This window comes from Entelurus aequoreus, linkage group LG11 (genome assembly GCF_033978785.1).
Source record: "Entelurus aequoreus isolate RoL-2023_Sb linkage group LG11, RoL_Eaeq_v1.1, whole genome shotgun sequence".
Classification (NCBI taxonomy): Eukaryota; Metazoa; Chordata; class Actinopteri; order Syngnathiformes; family Syngnathidae; genus Entelurus; species Entelurus aequoreus.
Window position 1 is genome coordinate 14,210,538 of NC_084741.1, and position 19,387 is coordinate 14,229,924.

The following is a 19,387-nucleotide window of genomic DNA, read 5'->3' on the forward strand; positions in this document are numbered from 1 at the left end:
TTATGTAATTACAAATTAAACTCCATGTTGCATTGAAACTACTCTGACATTTACTTCATACTGGGAAAATTGGGTCAACCATGTCACGCCCCATAAACCTGACTTTAATTTAATTAGTGATTGTACTGCAAAAAAAAAAGATAAAAAAAAGGGATTACTCCCTATATGTGTATATGTATGTATGTATATATATATATATATATATATATATATATATATATATATATATATATATATATATATATATATATATATATATATATATATATATATATATATATATATATATATATATATATATATATGTGTGTATGTGTGTGTACGTATATATATATATATATATATATATATATATATATATATATATATATATATATATATATATATATATATATATATATATATATATATATATATATATATATATATATATATGTGTTTATATTTTATTTTATTTCTGATTATTATTATTATTAATTTATTATTATTTCTTTTTTTTCTGTTTATTTAATCGATGTATTTGTAGATATTACTTTGTTTTTGTTGTTTTTTGTTTTCTATTTGGGGGGGGTGGTATGGGTGGGATATAAACAAAAATATTTTGACATTTAGGGCAGACAATAGATATATTATTTATGTGAATATGATGTAATGGATAGGAATGTCTGATGCTGGATGTCAATTAAAAAAAAAAGATTTAAAAAAAAGAAACTACTCTGACAAATAGAATTGATCCCAAAAGTTAGTTAAACTGGGTAAATGTAGCAGGTTACTCCCCACCTCGGATGCCATCTGTTAGAAATCTTTTGAAAGGTACACTTTTTAAAAAAAATACATTTTCTTCAAATGATTTGACGTTAAAACAAAGTAAACAGCATAGCAGTTAAAATGCTCCACTCTACAACTTACTGCTTTGCGTCGCCTTAAAATGGGAAAGATGACCCTGCTAAGATGGCCGCCAAGTAAGCACGTCGCAAAGCATGGCGTCGACAACTCTATTTATATCTATGGCCTTGAAACAATGCCCCTACTAGCTCAGACGTGCCGTGCGCACGCAACACAAGTGGGCGTGTCCCTTCCACCTGTTCATATATACGCCCCTTTTCAGCTTCTGAATTCCTTAGAAAACATACTTAATGATAATATATAAATGTGAGGTTATGGTAATAACCTAATTCTTGGTTAACTTAATTTAAAAATAATTTAGAAACAGGCGACACTTTTAACCATGGTGTATCGTACACAATTTCCCAGCATGCTTTGCACGAACCGGAAATACATATCTCCGGGAAAGGACACCGCCGCGATCCTGTCAAGGTTAGCTCGTCTCTACTCGACAATGTGCATTTATACCTCTAATTTGGTGCTTTATTGGCATTATCGACGCTTCTACAAATACATATTGAACTATCACCTGTCGTCGCCTCTTAAAAGTGTACAAACGAGCCAAGTGTTAGCATTGCCGCTCTCGCGAGCTAACATCGCTAGCTCTCCTTTGACGCTATTCGGTCGTCTTTAAGGTGTTAAATGTTGCATTTCCGTTGACATTATGTTTAATGTCACGTAGGTTTCTCTTCAAATATAGTGTAACTAAACCGTGGCTAGTTCATGTATTTTGCTCAGGGTGGTTGAGACTGTATCGATGAAACAGAGTTGTTGTTAAAATTAATAATGTCGTATGCGCATGCGTGTCCTGTGGAAACTTGTTAAAATTAATTAATGTCGTATGCGCATGCACGTCCTGTGGAAACAGTGTTGTTAAAATTACAGGTCTCGAATTTTAACTTTTTAAGGTCAAGGCAAGTGTTGCCTTAAGGGCACCAAGGCAATCATTATTTTCTTTCAAGGCAGGGGCTCCAAAGCGCATTACACACACACACACACACATATATGTATATATATATATACATATACCGTATTTTTCGGACTAAATCGCTGTGTTTTTCATAGTTTGGCTGGGGGTGCGACTTATACTCAGGAGCGACTTATGTGTGAAATTAACACATTACCGTAAAATATTATTTAGCTCATTCACGTAAGAGACTAGACGTATAAGATTTCATGGGATTTAGCGATTAGGAGTGACAGATTGTTTGGTAAACGTATAGCATGTTCTATATGTTAGTTATTTGAATGACTCTTCCCATAATATGTTACATTAACATACCAGGCACCTTCTCAGTTGGTTATTTATGCCTCATATAACGTACACTTATTCAGCCTGTTGTTCACTATTCTTTATTTATTTTAAATTGCCTGTCAAATGTCTATTCTTGGTGTTGGCTTTTATCAAATACATTTCCCCAAAAAATCCGACTTATACTCCAGTGCGACTTATATATGTTTTTTTCCTTCTTTATTATGCATTTTCGGCCGGTGCGACTTATACTACGGAGCGACTTATACTCCGAAAAATACGGTAATTACTTTGTGACATGAAAAAAACACAAGTAATGTATGCCACCTCCTCGCAACCAAATAGAAATGGTTCATTATAAATCAAATATTTCCAAATTTTGAGTATAACAAAACGTTTACAGCATTCTAAATATGGTATTCAACACTATAGCAATGCTGCCTGAGGCTGAGCCAATCAGAGTGCACAATACTGAACAGCAAACTGGTTGGTTTTGTCACATCTTCTGGCCAAATAGTATTGACATTAGTGGTTTATTTAGGCCTTTTAATGCGTAATGTAGGCCAAAATACATAAAGTATGCTTTAAATAAGGAAAAAAGGAACTTGGAAGCGTAATGTGGCGATGCAGGACTTTTTATATATTGACCTAGAAACACTTAGTTGGTGCTGGAAATTGTTTGGTTTTAATGGAAAGAGGATGAGGAACAGGAAGTAAGAGGTGTGTCCTTTGACCTGTGAAAAAAACTGTGTATAGAACTTGTTGAATTGACTCCTGACATTGACCAACTCAAATACAACGTTGAAACAACATGCTTTTTGACAACGTTTTATCAATGTCGAGTTCTGACATTGATTTGACCATTGAAATTTAGTCAATTCCCAACCAAGATTTTACAACAAAAATACAACGTTGAAACAACATGCTTTTTGACAACGTTTATTCAATGTCGGGTTCCGGTGTTGATTTGATCATAAAATTTTGGTCATTTCCCAACCAATATTCTACAACACAAACACAACGTTGAAACAACATCCTTTTTGATGACGTTTAAACAATGTTGGGTTCTGACGTTGATTTGACCATTGAAATTTGGTCATTTCCCAACCATTTTTCTACAAAACAAACACAACGTTGAAACAACATGCTTTTTGACGACGTTTATTCAGACATGAAAAAAACACAAGTAATGTAAACAAAAAACCTTGTGTTCACTTTTTGATATCAAAATATAACACAAAGCAGTTTGGCCAATGAAGATGAAGTCTAATAAACAAGCTTTGTTCTTCTCCAACACCTCCCTAGGGTTTCAGTGCAACAGTTTGGCCAACAAAAAAATCGAATAAACAATCTTCACAGCTTGTGTTCATTTCAATGAGATGACTAAACATTTTCGCTAGTATTGATGTTATTTGAACAATGATACGGTTTGCAGTTAAAGGACAAATGAACATCCTAGTCAACAAAGTAAAGACTTTATAAACAAGTTGTGACAACGTTCACGACACATCGCCTGCTGCAAAACATCAAATCATTTTCTCCTTCGCTGTGTACTTTTAGTGTGGGGACAAGTTTGTCTGTCTCCAATATTGTCCACACCTGTCTCCATCTAAACCAGTGGTTCTTAACCTTGTTGGAGGTACCGAACCCCACCAGTTTCGTATGCACATTCACAGAACCCTTCTTTAGTGAAAAATAAAATGTTGTTTTTTTTCCAAATTCAAGACAAAGTTATATGTTTTTGGTAACACTTTAGTATGGGGAACATATTCTAAGTAACAAAGACTTCATTTAGAGTTTTTTGGACACTAGGGGAACATATTCTAAGTAACAAAGACTTAATTTAGAGTTATTTGGTTAGTGTTAGGGCCAGGGTTAGGGTTATAATAAGGCCATGCCGAATAAGGCATTAATACGTACTTAATAATGACTAGTTAAGAGCCAATATGTTACTAATTTGCATGTTAATAAGCAACTAATTAATGGTGAATATGTTCCCCATACTAAAGTGTTACCATGTTTTTTTTACTGGTGCATAAAATGAACCATGCATGAACATAACAAAACCAACACAGTGCATAAACTCACAACAAATTACACACCTGCAAATCAGTCTGACTTCTGCTGTTGCTGTGTCCGTAATATGCCGATAGGGAGAAGTTTGTATTTACACGATGAGTCGGGTGTGTTTTGACCTGCGCCAAACCCCTTAGGCCGACTCACCGAACCTCTAGGGTTCGATCGAACCCAGGTTAAGAACCACTGATCTAAACACAGCAGTGCGCTCTTAAACGCACGCCGGGAAGCGAGGGAAAATTACGTTAAACCAAGCGCTTGGCGCAGTTTATTCCGAGGGGAAATCTCCGCAGCAAAGTTGGTGTCGTTGGTCCGCCATGATTATCAAGCCAAACGACGCTACTGGCATGCGCCTGACTTTGTGTTGCTGAAAATGCATTAATAAATTACGTTTTTTCAGTAACTAAAAATGTAACGGTATTACTAACTATCGCAAAATATCATTATACCGTTTACTGTTACATCCCTCGTCGAATTAACAAGTAAAAAGTCAAGGGCGGTCACGGCATGTTCTTGCCGCAAATGTTGGTGAATAGGCATTATGGCGAAAGACGAAGGCGGTCGCCGCACTTGCCGTGGTTGCCGCGGTTAAATTCGAGCCCTGAAGCCGTGCCTAGTTCATGTATTTGACTCAGGCTTGTTAAGACTGTATCGTTGTTAAAACGGTATTGTTGTTCAAATTAATATTGTCGTATGCGCATGTGTGTCCTGTGGAAACAGTGTTGTAAAACTTCGCATCGAGGCCAGCAAACATGTCGGAGACAATTGAGGACAAGATCAAGAACTACAAGACTGCGCCCTTTGACGCCCGATTCCCCAACACCAACCAGACCCGCAACTGCTTCCAGAACTACCTGGGTGAGGAATCAACACATGATACCACCGATCATATATTTACATATGGTGTTAGCATGCTGCATGTTTTAAAACACTCTTTAAGGCTATGTCTACACCAGTGGTTCTTAACTCAGGTGTGAATGAATGATGGGTTCTACATGTAAACCGACTTTGGGTACTTAGAAAAGCGCTATATAAATCCCAGGTATTATTATTATTATTAACCTTGTTGGAGGTACCAAACCCCACCAGTTTCATATGCGCATTCACCGAACCCTTCTGTAGTGAAAAATATATATATATATTTTTTTCAAATTCAAGAAAAAGTTATGTTTTTTTTACTGGTGCACAAAATGAACCGTGCATGAACATCACCTTGTTCAAAGAACAAAACCAACACAGTGCATGAACTCACAGCAAATTACACACCTTACACACATTACCATGAATTGATTAATGTGCACCCCGACTTAAACAAGTTGATAACCCCTGAAACTACTAATTATTTAGCGTAAGCCCCGTTACAGCCACACTAAACTGTCCTTTAAGGCAGTGTTTTTCAACCTTTTTTGAGCCAAGGCACATTTTTGTCATTGAAAAAATGAAGAGGCACACCACCTGCAGAAAACATAAAACAATTTAACTCAGCAGCCGATATTAACAATAAAAAGTCGTTGTCGCAATTGTTAGGTATGACTTTAAACCATAACCAAGCATGCATCAATATAGCTCTTGTCTCAAAGTAGGTGTATGTCACCACCTGTCACATCACGGCGTGACTTATTTAGACTCTTTTGGTGTCTTCCTGTGTGTGTGTTTTTGTTGTTGTCTTGCGCTCCTATTTTGGTGGCTTTTTCTCTTTTTTTGGTATTTCCCTGTAGCAGTTTCATGTCTTCCTTTGAGCGATATTTCCAGCATCTACTTTGTTTTAGCAATCAAGAATATTTCAGTTGTTTTTATCCTTTTTTGTGAGGGCATTGTTGATTGTCATGTCATGTTCGGATGTACATTGTGGATGCCGTCTTTGCTCCACAGTAAGTCTTTGCTGTCGTCCAGCATTGTTTTTTTTCCCTCCTTTGTAGCCAGTTCAGTTTTAGTTTCGTTCTGCATAGCCTTCTCGAAGCTTCAATGCCTTTTCTTAGGGGCACTCACCTTTTTTTTTTTTTTTTGGTTTAAATATTAGACACCTTTTTACCTGCACCCTGCATCCCGCTGTTTCCGACATCTACAAAGCAATTAGCTACCTGCTGCCACCTACTGATATGGAAGAGTATTACACGGTTACTCTGCCGAACTCTAGACAGCACCGACACTCAACAACAACACATCATTTGCAGACTATAATTACTGGTTTGCAAAAAATATTTTTTACCCCAAATAGGTGAAATTAGATATTCTCCCACGGCACACCAGACTGTATCTCACGGCACACTAGTGTGCCGCGGCACAGTGGTTGAAAAACACTGGTGTAAGGAACAAACGGGTACACTTACTGTACAAATGTGATTATGAATTCTAATTCTGTTTCATCTTACTAGCATGTTACCTTTCACATCTTGAAGTTCGAGTAGTTTCTCTGTTTAATTCCTTCATTTCTGTGTGCAAGAGTCTGGACTGCCATTAATAGATCTGCTGCTCCATGACTATGCACGTTTATGTGGAGACTCTTATTCTGAAATCTCCTATTTTGAAACTTCGGCTTTACTTTTTTTTTAATGACTGCTCGCTTTCCATCGGCGCAGAAGTCGTTGTCCAAGTGAGTTTTCCATTGCCTAAGGCGGCTTTATTGTTTTATTTCCCAGACTTCCACAGGTGCAACAAGGCCCTGTCGGCCAAAGACCAGGACATAGCCCCCTGCGAGTGGTACCAGAGGGTCTACAAAAGCCTTTGTCCCATGAACTGGGTGAGTTGGAAAGACGATTCCCTTAAATGTATATTTAAACTAGTTGTGTGCATGCTGATACAATTTTTGCACTACCGATATTGGAACCTTGACTATTGGCCGACACTTGACGTATGTGCAACCCAGGTACCGTAACATGATATCATTGGATTTTACGTGAATCTGTGCCCGATAGGACCGGCGGGATTCGATCAATGCCAAAAATGTACGGGATTTGGTGCCTATCCCTAAATACAAGAAAGAAATGGAAATGTTGCAATAAGAATTTTGTTTGTTTTAGAAAAATAGTCATGGTACTCTTAGAAAAATTAAGATATATTTTAAAAATGTACTACAAGACAAAAGTAGAAACAATAGTCTTTGTATAGGACAAACAGTAATTACACAGGGAAAAGGTAAAAATTAATAATAAACTGAGTGACAAAAATTACAAGGGAAAAGTAGAATATCTTTTGTAGAATAAATGTGTAATATTTGGATGGGAATCAGCACCTCCAAGTCCCAGTCCATGGTTCTCGCCCTGAAAAGGGTGGAGTGCCATCTCCGGGTTGGGAAGGAGATCTTGCCCCAAGTGGAGGAGTTCAAGTACCTCGGAGTCTTGTTCACGAGTGAGGGAAGAGTGGATCGTGAGGTCGACAGGCGGATCGGTGCGGCGTCTTCAGTAATGCGGACGCTGTATCGATCTGTTGTGGTGAAGAAGGAGCTGAGCCGGAAGGCAAAGCTCTCAATTTACCGGTCGATCTACGTTCCCATCCTCACCTATGGTCATGAGCTTTGGGTCATGACCGAAAGGACAAGATCACGGGTACAAGCGGCCCAAATGAGTTTCCTCCGCCAGGTGGCGGGGCTCTTCCTTTAGAGATAGGGTGAGAACCTCTGTCATCCGGGAGGAGCTCAAACTAAAGCCGCTGCTCCTCCACATCGAGAGGAGCCAGATGTTTTGGGCATGTCCGACCGGTAGGAGGCCATGGGGAAGACCCAGGACACGTTGGGAAGACTATGTCTCCCAGCTGGCCTGGGAACGCCTCAGGATCCCCCAGGAGGAGCTGGACGAAATGGCTTGGGAGAGGGAAGTCTGGGCTTCCCTGCTTAGGCTGCTGCCCCCGCTATCCGACCTCTGATAAGCGGAAGAAGATGGATGGATATTGCAGGATAGAAGTAGTAATTATTAGAGATGTCCGATAATATGGGCAGGCCGATATTATCGAACGATAAATGCTTTAAAATGTAATATCGGAAATTATCGGTATCGTTTTTTTTATTATCGGTATCTGTATTTTTTTATTATTTTTTATTTTTATTAAATCAACATAAAAAACACAAGATACACTTACAATTAGTGCACCAACCCAAAAAACCTCCCTCCCCCATTTACACTCATTCACAAAAAAGGGTTGTTTCTTTCTGTTATTAATATTCTGGTTCCTACATTATATATCAATATATATCAATACAGTCTGCAAGGGATACAGTCCGTAAGCACACATGATTGTGCGTGCTGCTGGTCCACTAATAGTACTAACCTTTAACAGTTAATTTTACTCATTTTCATTCATTACTAGTTTCTATGTAACTGTTTTTATATTTGTTTTACTTTCTTTTTTATTCAAGAAAATGTTTTTAATTTATTTACCTTATTTTATTTTATAATTTTAAAAAAAAAGGACCTTATCTTCACCATACCTGGTTGTCCAAATTAGGCATAATAATGTGTTAATTCTATGACTGTGTATATGGGTATCGGTTGATATCGGTAATTAAAGAGTTGGACAATATTGGAATATCGGATATCGGCAAAAAGCCATTATCAGACATCCCTAGTAATTATAGAGGTAAATCATTCAAATAAAATGTTTCTCAGGAACATCAAAATCATGTCTTTTGGAATACTGTCTTCTTTCAAAAAAAAAATGTGTTTGTTTGGTCATAATATTGTCATTGATGTCTGATCGTTCTCCTGCAGGTTGAAAGATGGGACGAGCAGATAGAGAACGGAAGTTTCGCCGGGAATATATGACTTATTGTTATCATCAATCAAGACTTCAGCAGGATGTACTTAGTTACTTTAAACCTAATACCTCCCGCCAAGTCACGTTATTAACTTAACAACCTTCCAACCTGTAAGTATCAATGTGATGTATAGTCAACTGTCAATAAATACAGTACACACGTATTGTAGCGTTTAGTCTCCTTATTAGACACTTTGCTTACTCTTTAAAGTCATAAATGTTATCATTCTTAGGACTATTTGAATGTATACGTACACAATAATTACAATAAATGTGCAAAAGTGAAAAATGTAAGTTTATTACCACACTACTGTAGTGTCATACATTTGAAGTTACTAGTGGTGTGCTGAAGATGAAATGTAATACCGACTGTAAACACACGGTGTCACTGTTGGGCACAGTATATTCCTAATGTATTTGCAGTGAAACACTGACGACTTAAGTCCCACATTTTCTTTCAACATGTCTACTGCACAAGCTTTAATGTCACTCTCTGGGCTAATTGTTTGGCAGTTACGCAACACGACAGTTGCTCATCTGCATCTGTAGTTTTCCTCTATTACCACATCCTGCAAACTATGCTGCGGCGCGTCCTGACAAGCCTGCGTGAGTTCATTCAGCACACAATGCATGTCGCCCCCTGGTGGGCAGGGTCAAAATGCAGCCATTTGTGCAAAATAGGAATATTTTAATTGGGGCGTCTATGAAATCTGAGGGGTCAAACAGCTACGTTATTGTATTATTAAGGTGTTGTTAATGTGTGTCGGGTTTCACGTCGCACCATTAGATTTATTGTGGCGTGTTTATTTTCCCAGCATGCTTTGCTGTAGTTACAATGAAGGGTTCTTGGAACTTAAATGCCAATCTGTACAAATGAGATGGCACCAAATGTAGTTCCTAAGGGTCCCCGTTGTGGTTTGGGGTTGTTTTCAGCTTTTTAAAGGGTACTTGAACACGTAAACAGCACAGTATAGACTTGATCAACCTATAGGTAACTCTCTAAAAAGTAATTTATGTACAAAGGTGTGTCAATATCAAAATATTACTTTGAATCACTTTTTGGCAACCACCAAGTTGTTTGGGGTTTGATTTTGGTTTTGTAAAGGGTACTTCCAACAAGTAAACAATACAGTATGTACATTAGTAACTTTTATGTAACTCTCTTAAAAGTAATCTCATAATTTATGTACAGAGATGTGTCAATATCAAAATATTACTTTGAATCACTTTTTGGCAACCACCAAGTTGTTTGGGGTTGATTTTAGCTTTTTAAAGGGTACTTCAACACGTAAACAATACAATATGTACTTTATTAACCTTTATGTAACTCTCTTTTTTAAAAGTAATCTCGTAATGTATGTACAGAGATGTGTCAATACCAAAATACTACTTTGAATCACTTCTTGGCAACCACTAAGTTGCGATTTGGGGTTGATTTCAGTTTTGTAAAGGGTACTTCCAACAAGTAAACAATACAGTATGTGCTTTATTAACCTTTATGTAACTCAAAAGTAATCTCGTAATGTATGTACAGAGATGTGTCAATACCAAAATATTACTTTGAATCACTTCTTGGCAACCACTAAATTGTGATTTGGGGTTGATTTCAGTTTTGTAAAGGGTACTTCCAACAAGTAAACAATACAGTATGTACATTATTAACCTTTATGTAACTCAAAAGTAATCTTGTAGTTTATGTACAGAGATGTGTCAATACCAAAATATTACTTTGAATCACTTTTTGGCAACCACTAAGTTGTTTGGGGGTTGGTTTTGGTTTTGTAAAGGGTACTTCCAACAAGTAAACAATACAGTATGTACACTATTAACTTTTATGTAACTCTCTTATAATTAATCTCATAGTTTATGTAAAGAGATGTGTCAATATCAAAATATTACTTTGAATTACTTTTTGGCAACTACTAAATTGTTTTTTTCGGGTTGATTCCAGCTTTTTAAAGGGTATTTCAACATGTAAACAGAACAGTATGTACTTAATTAACCCACATGTAACTCTTTTAAGAGTAATATGGTAATTTATGCACATATGAGATGTGTCAATATCGAAATATTACTTTGAATCACTTTTTGGCAACCACCAAGTTGTTTGGGGTTGATTTCAGCTTTAGAAAGGGTACTTCAACACGTAAACAATACAGTATGTACTTTGTTAACCTTTATGTAACTCTTAAAATCAATCTCGTAATTTATGTACAGAGATGTGTCTATCAAAATATTACTTTGAACCACTTTTTGGCAACCACCAAGTTGTGTTTTGGGGTGGATTTCAGCTATTTAAAGGGTACTTCAACACAAACAATACAGTATGTACTTTATTAATCTTTATGCAACTCTCTTAAAAGCAATCTCGTAATTTACGTACAGAGATGTGTCAATACCAAAATATTACTTTGGGTCACTTTTTGGCAACCACTAAGTTGCGATTTGGGGTTGATTTCAGCTTTTTAAAGGGTACTTCAACACTTAAACAGTACAGTATGTACTTTATTAACCTTTATGTAACTCTCCTAAGGGTAATGTAGTAAGGTATGCACGAATGAGGTATCAAAATATTAGTTTGAATCACTTTTTGGCAACCACCAAGTTGTTTGGGGTTGATTTCAACTTTTTAAAGGGTACTTCAACACGTAAACAATACAGTATGTACTTTATGTAACTCTCTTAAAATCAATCTCGTAATTTATGTACAGAGATGTGTCAATACCAAAATATTACATTAAATTACCTTTGGCAACTACTAAAATGTTTTTTCGGGTTGATTCCAGCTTTTTAAAGGGTATTTCAACATGTAAACAGAACAGTATGTACTTCATTAACCCACATGTAACTCTTTTAAGAGTAATATGGTAATTTATGCACAGATGAGATGTGTCAATATTGAAATATTACTTTGAATCACTTTTTGGCAACCAACAAGTTGTTTGGGGTTGATTTCAGCATTTTAAAGGGTACTTCAACACGTAAACAATACAGTATGTACTTTGTTAACCTTTATGTAACTCTTAAAATCAATCTTGTAATTTATGTACAGAGATGTGTCTATCAAAATATTACTTTGAATCACTTTTTGGCAACCACCAAGTTGTGTTTTGGGGTGGATTTCAGCTATTTAAAGGGTACTTCAACACAAACAATACAGTACGTACCATATTAACCTTTATGTAACTCTCTTAAAAGCAATCTCGTAATTTACGTACAGAGATGTGTCAATACCAAAATATTACTTTGGGTCACTTTTTGGCAACCACTAAGTTGCGATTTTGGGTTGATTTCAGCTTTTTAAAGGGTACTTCAACACTTAAACAGTACAGTATGTACTTTATTAACCTTTATGTAACTCTCCTAAGGGTAATGTAGTAAGGTATGCACGAATGAGGTATCAAAATATTACTTTGAATCACTTTTTGGCAACCACCAAGTTGTTTGGGGTTGATTTCAACTTTTTAAAGGGTACTTCAACACGTAAACAATACAGTATGTACTTTATGTAACTCTCTTAAAATCAATATCGTAATTTATGTACAGAGATGTGTCAATACCAAAATATTACATTAAATTACCTTTGGCAACTACTAAAATGTTTTTTCGGGTTGATTCCAGCTTTTTAAAGGGTATTTCAACATGTAAACAGAACAGTATGTACTTACTTAACCCACATGTAACTCTTTTAAGAGTAATATGGTAATTTATGCACAGATGAGATGTGTCAATATTGAAATATTACTTTGAATCACTTTTTGGCAACCAACAAGTTGTTCGGGGTTGATTTCAGCATTTTAAAGGGTACTTCAACACGTAAACAATACAGTATGTACTTTGTTAACCTTTATGTAACTCTTAAAATCAATCTTGTAATTTATGTACAGAGATGTGTCTATCAAAATATTACTTTGAATCACTTTTTGGCAACCACCAAGTTGTGTTTTGGGGTGGATTTCAGCTATTTAAAGGGTACTTCAACACAAACAATACAGTACGTACCATATTAACCTTTATGTAACTCTTAAAAGCAATCTCGTAATTTACGTACAGAGATGTGTCAGTACCAAAATATTACTTTGAATCAGTTTTTGGCAACCACCAAGTTGCGATTTGAGGGTGATTTCAGCTTTTTAAAGGGTACTTCAACATGTAAACAGTACAGTATGTACTTTATTATCATATATGTAACTCTCTTAAGGGGAATCTAATGTATGCACACGTGTTAATATCAAAATAGAGAAAGGGGCTTTTGCGCTTTGAGGAGACGCAGCTAAACGAAAGGTGGTGCCTTCTCCAAAACTGTAAGGTAAGTCGGCTTTGGCATATTTTCCCAGAAAAGTCTGTTCTCATCACAATTGAAAACTTGCTGTGGTACGAAGCAAGCACAAAATGCCTGCCAGTGGGACACAAAATAAATGAGGCATTCGTACACAGACATACTTGGCTCCATGGAATAGTTCGTAAATTGAAAAGTTTGCAAAAAGAAGGGTTAACAAACTGAGGTTCCCCTGTGTTGTGATCCTGTAGCACAAATGAAAATGTAACTAAGCAACAATGTGGTGTCACAGCTGGGTCCGCATCGCCGGCAGTAAATGAGGGTTGTCCTTTGTCACTGGTTCTGCTCATAACTTTTATGGACAGAATTTCTAGGCACATTCAGAGTGTTGAGGGCATCCGGTTTAGTGACTGCGGGATTAGGTCTCTGCTTGTTGCAGAGGATGCGGTCCTGGTGGTCTTCAGCTCTCACTGGATTGGGCCGTGACTGAGATGAGAATCAGTACTTCTTCGTATGAGTCGATGGTTCTGGACTGGAAAAGGGTGCCACCTCAGGGTTGAGGATGCGATGCTGCCCCAAGTGGAGGAGTTCAAGTACCTGGGGGTTTTGTTGTGAAGGGAGGATGGATCGTGAGATGCAGTGTTTGCCATCGTTGTGGTGAAGAGGGAGTCTCGCCAGAAAACAAAGCTCTCAATTTATCGGTCAATCTACATTCCTAACCTCACCTATGGTCATGAGCTCCGGGTAATGCCCGAAGGGACAAGATCACGGGTACACGCGGCTGAAATGAGTTTCCTCTCTTAGAGATAGGTTGAGAAGCTCCAGGTAAAGTCGTTGCTCCTCAATGGGAAGTGGCTCAGGCATCTGGTTAGAATGCCCCCCAAACGCCTCCCTGGGGAGGTATTCAGGGCACGTCTGACCGGTATGAGGCCACAGGGAAGACCCAGGACACATTTTGGGGATTTCGTCTCCCGGCTTGCCTGGGATTGCCATGGGATCCTCTTGGGAAGAACTGAAAGAAGTCCCCGAGAAGAGGATAAGTCTGGACTTCTCGGCTTATAGGCTCCTGCCGATGGATGGATGAAGATCAGAGCTTAGTTGAGGACTACTGCTGTAGAAGACATGTCGTATTTTGTACAAGTATGCTGGAATTACGGTGGACAGCAGGAGCGTTCTGATGTGGCTTGTAGTCATGTTCTATTCAAAGTAAATTTATATAGCCCTTAATCACAAGTGTCTCAAAGGGCTGCACAAGCCACGACGACATCCCATATCAGGGCAAGAAAAATCTCAACCCGACGGGATGCAATGAGAAACCTTGGAGGGGACCGCAGATGTGGGGACCCCACTCTGGGCGACCGGTGCAATGGATGTCGAGTGGATCTAGTTAATAGTGTGAGAGTCCAGTCCATAGTGGATCTAGCATAATAGTATGAGAGTCCAGTCCATAGTGGATCTAACATAATAGTGTGAGAGTCCAGTCCATAGTGGATCTAACATAATAGTGTGAGAGTCCAGTCCATAGTGGGTCTAACATAATAGTGTGAGAGTCCAGTCCATAGTGGATCTAACATAATAGTTTGAGAGTCCAGTCCATAGTGGATCTAACATAATAGTGTGCGAGTCCAGTCCATAGTGGATCTAACATAATAGTGTGCGAGTCCAGTCCATAGTGGATCTAACATAATAGTGTGAGTCCAGTCCATAGTGGATCTAACATAATAGTGTGAGAGTCCAGTCCATAGTGGGTTTAACATAATAGTGTGAGAGTCCAGTCCATAGTGGATCTAACATAATAGTGTGAGAGTCCAGTCCATAGTGGATCTAACATAATAGTGTGCGAGTCCAGTCCATAGTGGATCTAACATAATAGTGTGAGAGTCCAGTCCACAGTGGGTCTAACATAATAGTGTGCGAGTCCAGTCCATAGTGGATCTAACATAATAGTGTGAGTCCAGTCCATAGTGGATCTAACATAATAGTGTGAGAGTCCAGTCCATAGTGGGTTTAACATAATAGTGTGAGAGTCCAGTCCATAGTGGATCTAACATAATAGTGTGAGAGTCCAGTCCATAGTGGATCTAACATAATAGTGTGAGAGTCCAGTCCATAGTGGGTCTAACATAATAGTGTGAGAGTCCAGTCCATAGTGGATCTAACATAATAGTTTGAGAGTCCAGTCCATAGTGGATCTAACATAATAGTGTGAGAGTCCAGTCCATAGTGGATCTAACATAATAGTGTGAGAGTCCAGTCCATAGTGGGTCTAACATAATAGTGTGAGAGTCCAGTCCATAGTGGGTCTAACATAATAGTGTGCGAGTCCAGTCCATAGTGGATCTAACATAATAGTGTGAGTCCAGTCCATAGTGGATCTAACATAATAGTGTGAGAGTCCAGTCCATAGTGGATCTAACATAATAGTGTGAGAGTCCAGTCCATAGTGGATCTAACATAATAGTGTGAGAGTCCAGTCCATAGTGGGTCTAACATAATAGTGTTACAGTCCAGTCCATAGTGGGTCTAACATAATAGTGTGAGAGTCCAGTCCATAGTGGGTCTAACATAATAGTGTGCGAGTCCAGTCCATAGTGGATCTAACATAATAGTGTGAGTCCAGTCCATAGTGGATCTAACATAATAGTGTGAGAGTCCAGTCCATAGTGGGTTTAACATAATAGTGTGAGAGTCCAGTCCATAGTGGATCTAACATAATAGTGTGAGAGTCCAGTCCATAGTGGATCTAACATAATAGTGAGAGAGTCCAGTCCATAGTGGATCTAACATAATAGTGTGAGAATCCAGTCCATAGTGGGTCCAGCAGAGGATCATCTTGAGTGGAGACAGGTCAGCAGCGCAGAGACGTCCCCAACTGATGCACATATGAGTGGTCCACTCCGGGTTCCGACTTTGAACAGCTAGCGCATCATCTGTGGTCACCTGATAACCTCTGCATGCAGGAGAGGGGGGCAGGGCAGAAAAGAGACGGCAGATCAACTGGTCTAAAAGGGGGGTCTATTTAAAGGCTATAGTATACAAATCAATCAATCAATCAATCGATGTTTATTTATATAGCCCTAAATCACAAGTGTCTCAAAGGGCTGCACAAGCCACAACGACATCCTCGATTCAGATCCCACATAAGGACAAGGAAAAACTCACAACCCAGTGGGATGTCAATGTGAATGACTATGAGAAACCTTGGAGAGGACCGCAGATGTGGGTCAGAACGGACTACAAAGGCGGACCAGCACAAATTTTCAGGATTTATGCAGATCCCAAATACAGATCAGCAGTGTGGAGTCCGTTCCCTACCCGTTCCACGTTTACCACGTCACAGGAGCCAGGCGTGCCGCTCACTGTTAAAGACAACAGATGATTAGATCACCACGTACCACCTGTGAAATGTAACCACCTGCCAGCTGTGTCTCGCCGTTCAGCACACACCCCGCCCCGAGCCGATGGCACTCCGCCCTCAACACCATTGACAGAGGCGGTGACCTTTGCTCCTGCAGGCGCGCTGATCACACTCTCCCTCCACATGCAGGTACCAGAAGGTAAGAAAAGTTGCTTTTGCGTAATATTGTGAAACAATGTCTTACCTTACACCAGTGGTTGTCAAACTTTTTTTGTCATCCCCCACTTTGGACAAGGGGGAGTTTTCAAGCCCCACCTGCCCCCATCGCCCCAACAGAACGCTAATGCCAAGCTTAACATTTTCAAATTTATCGAACATCAAGTAACATCAAGTTTTATACATTCAAACTCAATAACATAAAATAAAATCAAGTTCAATAATAAATAAAATAACTGTGCAGCTGTGGTATAACTTGCATCAAGTTCAATATCAAATAAAATAACTTGCATCAATTCAATAATAAATAAAACAAAAGTGTTATAACTTGCATCAAGTTCAATAATAAATAAAAAAAAAGTGTTATAACTTGCATCAAGTTCAATAATAAATAAAAAAGTGTTATAACTTGCATCAAGTTCAATAATAAATCAAATAAAAGTGTTATAACTTGCATCAAGTTCAATAATAAATCAAATAACTTGCATGAAGTTCAATAATAAATAAAACAAAAGTGTTATAACTTGCATCAAGTTCAATAATAAATAAAACAAAAGTGTTATAACTTGCATCAAGTTCAATAATAAATCAAAAAAAGTGTTATAACTTGCATCAAGTTCAATAATAAATCAAATAAAAGTGTTATAACTTGCATCAAGTTCAATAATAAATAAAACAAAAGTGTTATACCTTGCATCAAGTTCAATAATAAATCAAAAAAAGTGTTATAACTTGCATCAAGTTCAATAATAAATCAAATAAAAGTGTTATAACTTGCATCAAGTTCAATAATAAATCAAATAACTTGCATCAAGTTCAATAATAAATGAAAATAAAAGTGCCACTTTGCAATGTTTGCCAAAAAAAGGAGGACAGGGCAAGTGAACATGAGTTTTACAGTACTCCAGCATTAGTGGCTGCAATGAGCCTGTTTTGCACTGCACAGATTTTCAAATCGGGGTTGCAGGCTTGACACTGCCACTGTTAAAACCTCATTGAATTCGGGGCTGAGCTGCCTTGACGCGAGTGTTCCCCGGTGAATGACACATTGTGTCCAATGCGCATTTGGCGCAACCCTCTTTATTAGAGCCTGCAGCCCGTTTCTTTACCCTGCCATGTGCGCCATCAGAGCAAAAGCCCACACAGTTTTCCCATTTAAGGTTGTGTTCTTTGAGGAAACTGTCCATTATCTTGAACAGCTCATCAGCAGTGGCTCTATTTTTTATGTATTTGCAAAACAGCAAATCCTCGCACAGTGACTCGCCATCCACAAAGCTTCCGCTTAGCCCCGCCCCCATTAGTTACTGTTGCTGTCTGTCAAACTTTCGCTCCTACCTAGAAATGTAAAGCATACAGGAAAAATAAGTAATTTACATTTATCTATATAGCGGATTTCACCGACAGAATCACAAAGTGATTTCCAGTGTGTACAGAAAATGAAAGCATAGTAAAAAAAAAATCAAAGAATATAATAATAAAAAAAATCAAAGTGAAATTTCCTCCCGTTCCTCGCGCCCCACCTGTCATGTCTCTATTCCCCACCAGTGGGGCGCGCCCCACACTTTGAGAAACGCTGCCTTACACACACACTATAATAATACTCCTATGTTTAATGCGCCGACAATCCATCAAGCGGTGTGGCTTCATAGCTTACCAAAGTCGTACTAAAATATTTTGATAGATTTTTTGAGCGCCGTGTGTAATGTTCTATACTTTCAATGGACCATATAAAATGTTGGTGTTGTTTACTTGAGTCATATTGCCATTATAGTGCAGTCTACACATATCTCTTATGTGTGACTGCCATCTACCGGTCACACTTATCATTACACCATGTACCAAATAAAATTGCTTCGAGGTGGGTAAGCAAAACCAGAATTATTCCGTACATTAGGCGCACCGTGTTTTGAGAAAATGAGAGGATTTGAAGTGCGCCTTATAGTCCGGAAAATACGGTACTAGCTGTTGGTTGCTGGTAAAAAGTATTACTGTTTTGTTTATTCACACTTAATCCTTCAATTTAGGGCTGTGCTGGTGTGCGTCATTTTTATTCATCTTCACTTTCATGTCATCGTGTCCCTCTGGCTCGCCGGAGGACAGGTTGCCATGGCGATGCACAGAAGAGTCCGGAGAATGAATCGAGTGGTTTTGCATCACCATCTGCAAGTTCCCCCCCCCCCCCCCCCCCCTTACTCGGTGTGGTACGTTCTGAAGCAAAATGACATTTCACGTAAAAAGTGACTGCAATAAGTGGCTGTAACAGTTGATGACGTCATGATTGTTGCGCAACATCCTTTGTGTCAATGAATGTTTGTAATTGTGCATTGGAAACGCTACTCTACTTTATTACCTTAGTGTCAATGAAACGATTGTTGTCAAGTTAGGCAAATACCCTGAGTCATATTTGTTTTCGAATACAAATTATAATATTACAAAAAAAAAAAAATACAATTCATATCTGAAAAAAAATTTTTTTAGACCATATTATGTGTACTATTTTTAATTGTTTTTATTTTTTAATGTAAGATTATGAGAATATGTTTTTCTTCCAGTAAATAATTTAATAAAAAAT

At 38.1% G+C, this 19,387-nt stretch overlaps 1 protein-coding gene across 1 annotated transcript; it reads left to right on the top strand.

Moving 5' to 3' along the window:
* The first annotated feature begins 1,213 nt into the window (after nucleotides 1-1,213).
* Nucleotides 1,214-9,237, top strand: LOC133660579 (cytochrome c oxidase subunit 6B1). The gene is made up of 4 exons (XM_062064132.1): nucleotides 1,214-1,317; nucleotides 4,934-5,071; nucleotides 6,853-6,953; nucleotides 8,917-9,237. The coding sequence occupies exons 2-4, from the start codon at nucleotides 4,966-4,968 to the stop codon at nucleotides 8,968-8,970; spliced, it is 261 nt and encodes an 86-aa protein (XP_061920116.1). The 5' UTR covers nucleotides 1,214-1,317; nucleotides 4,934-4,965; the 3' UTR covers nucleotides 8,971-9,237.
* The last annotated feature ends 10,150 nt before the right edge of the window (nucleotides 9,238-19,387 follow it).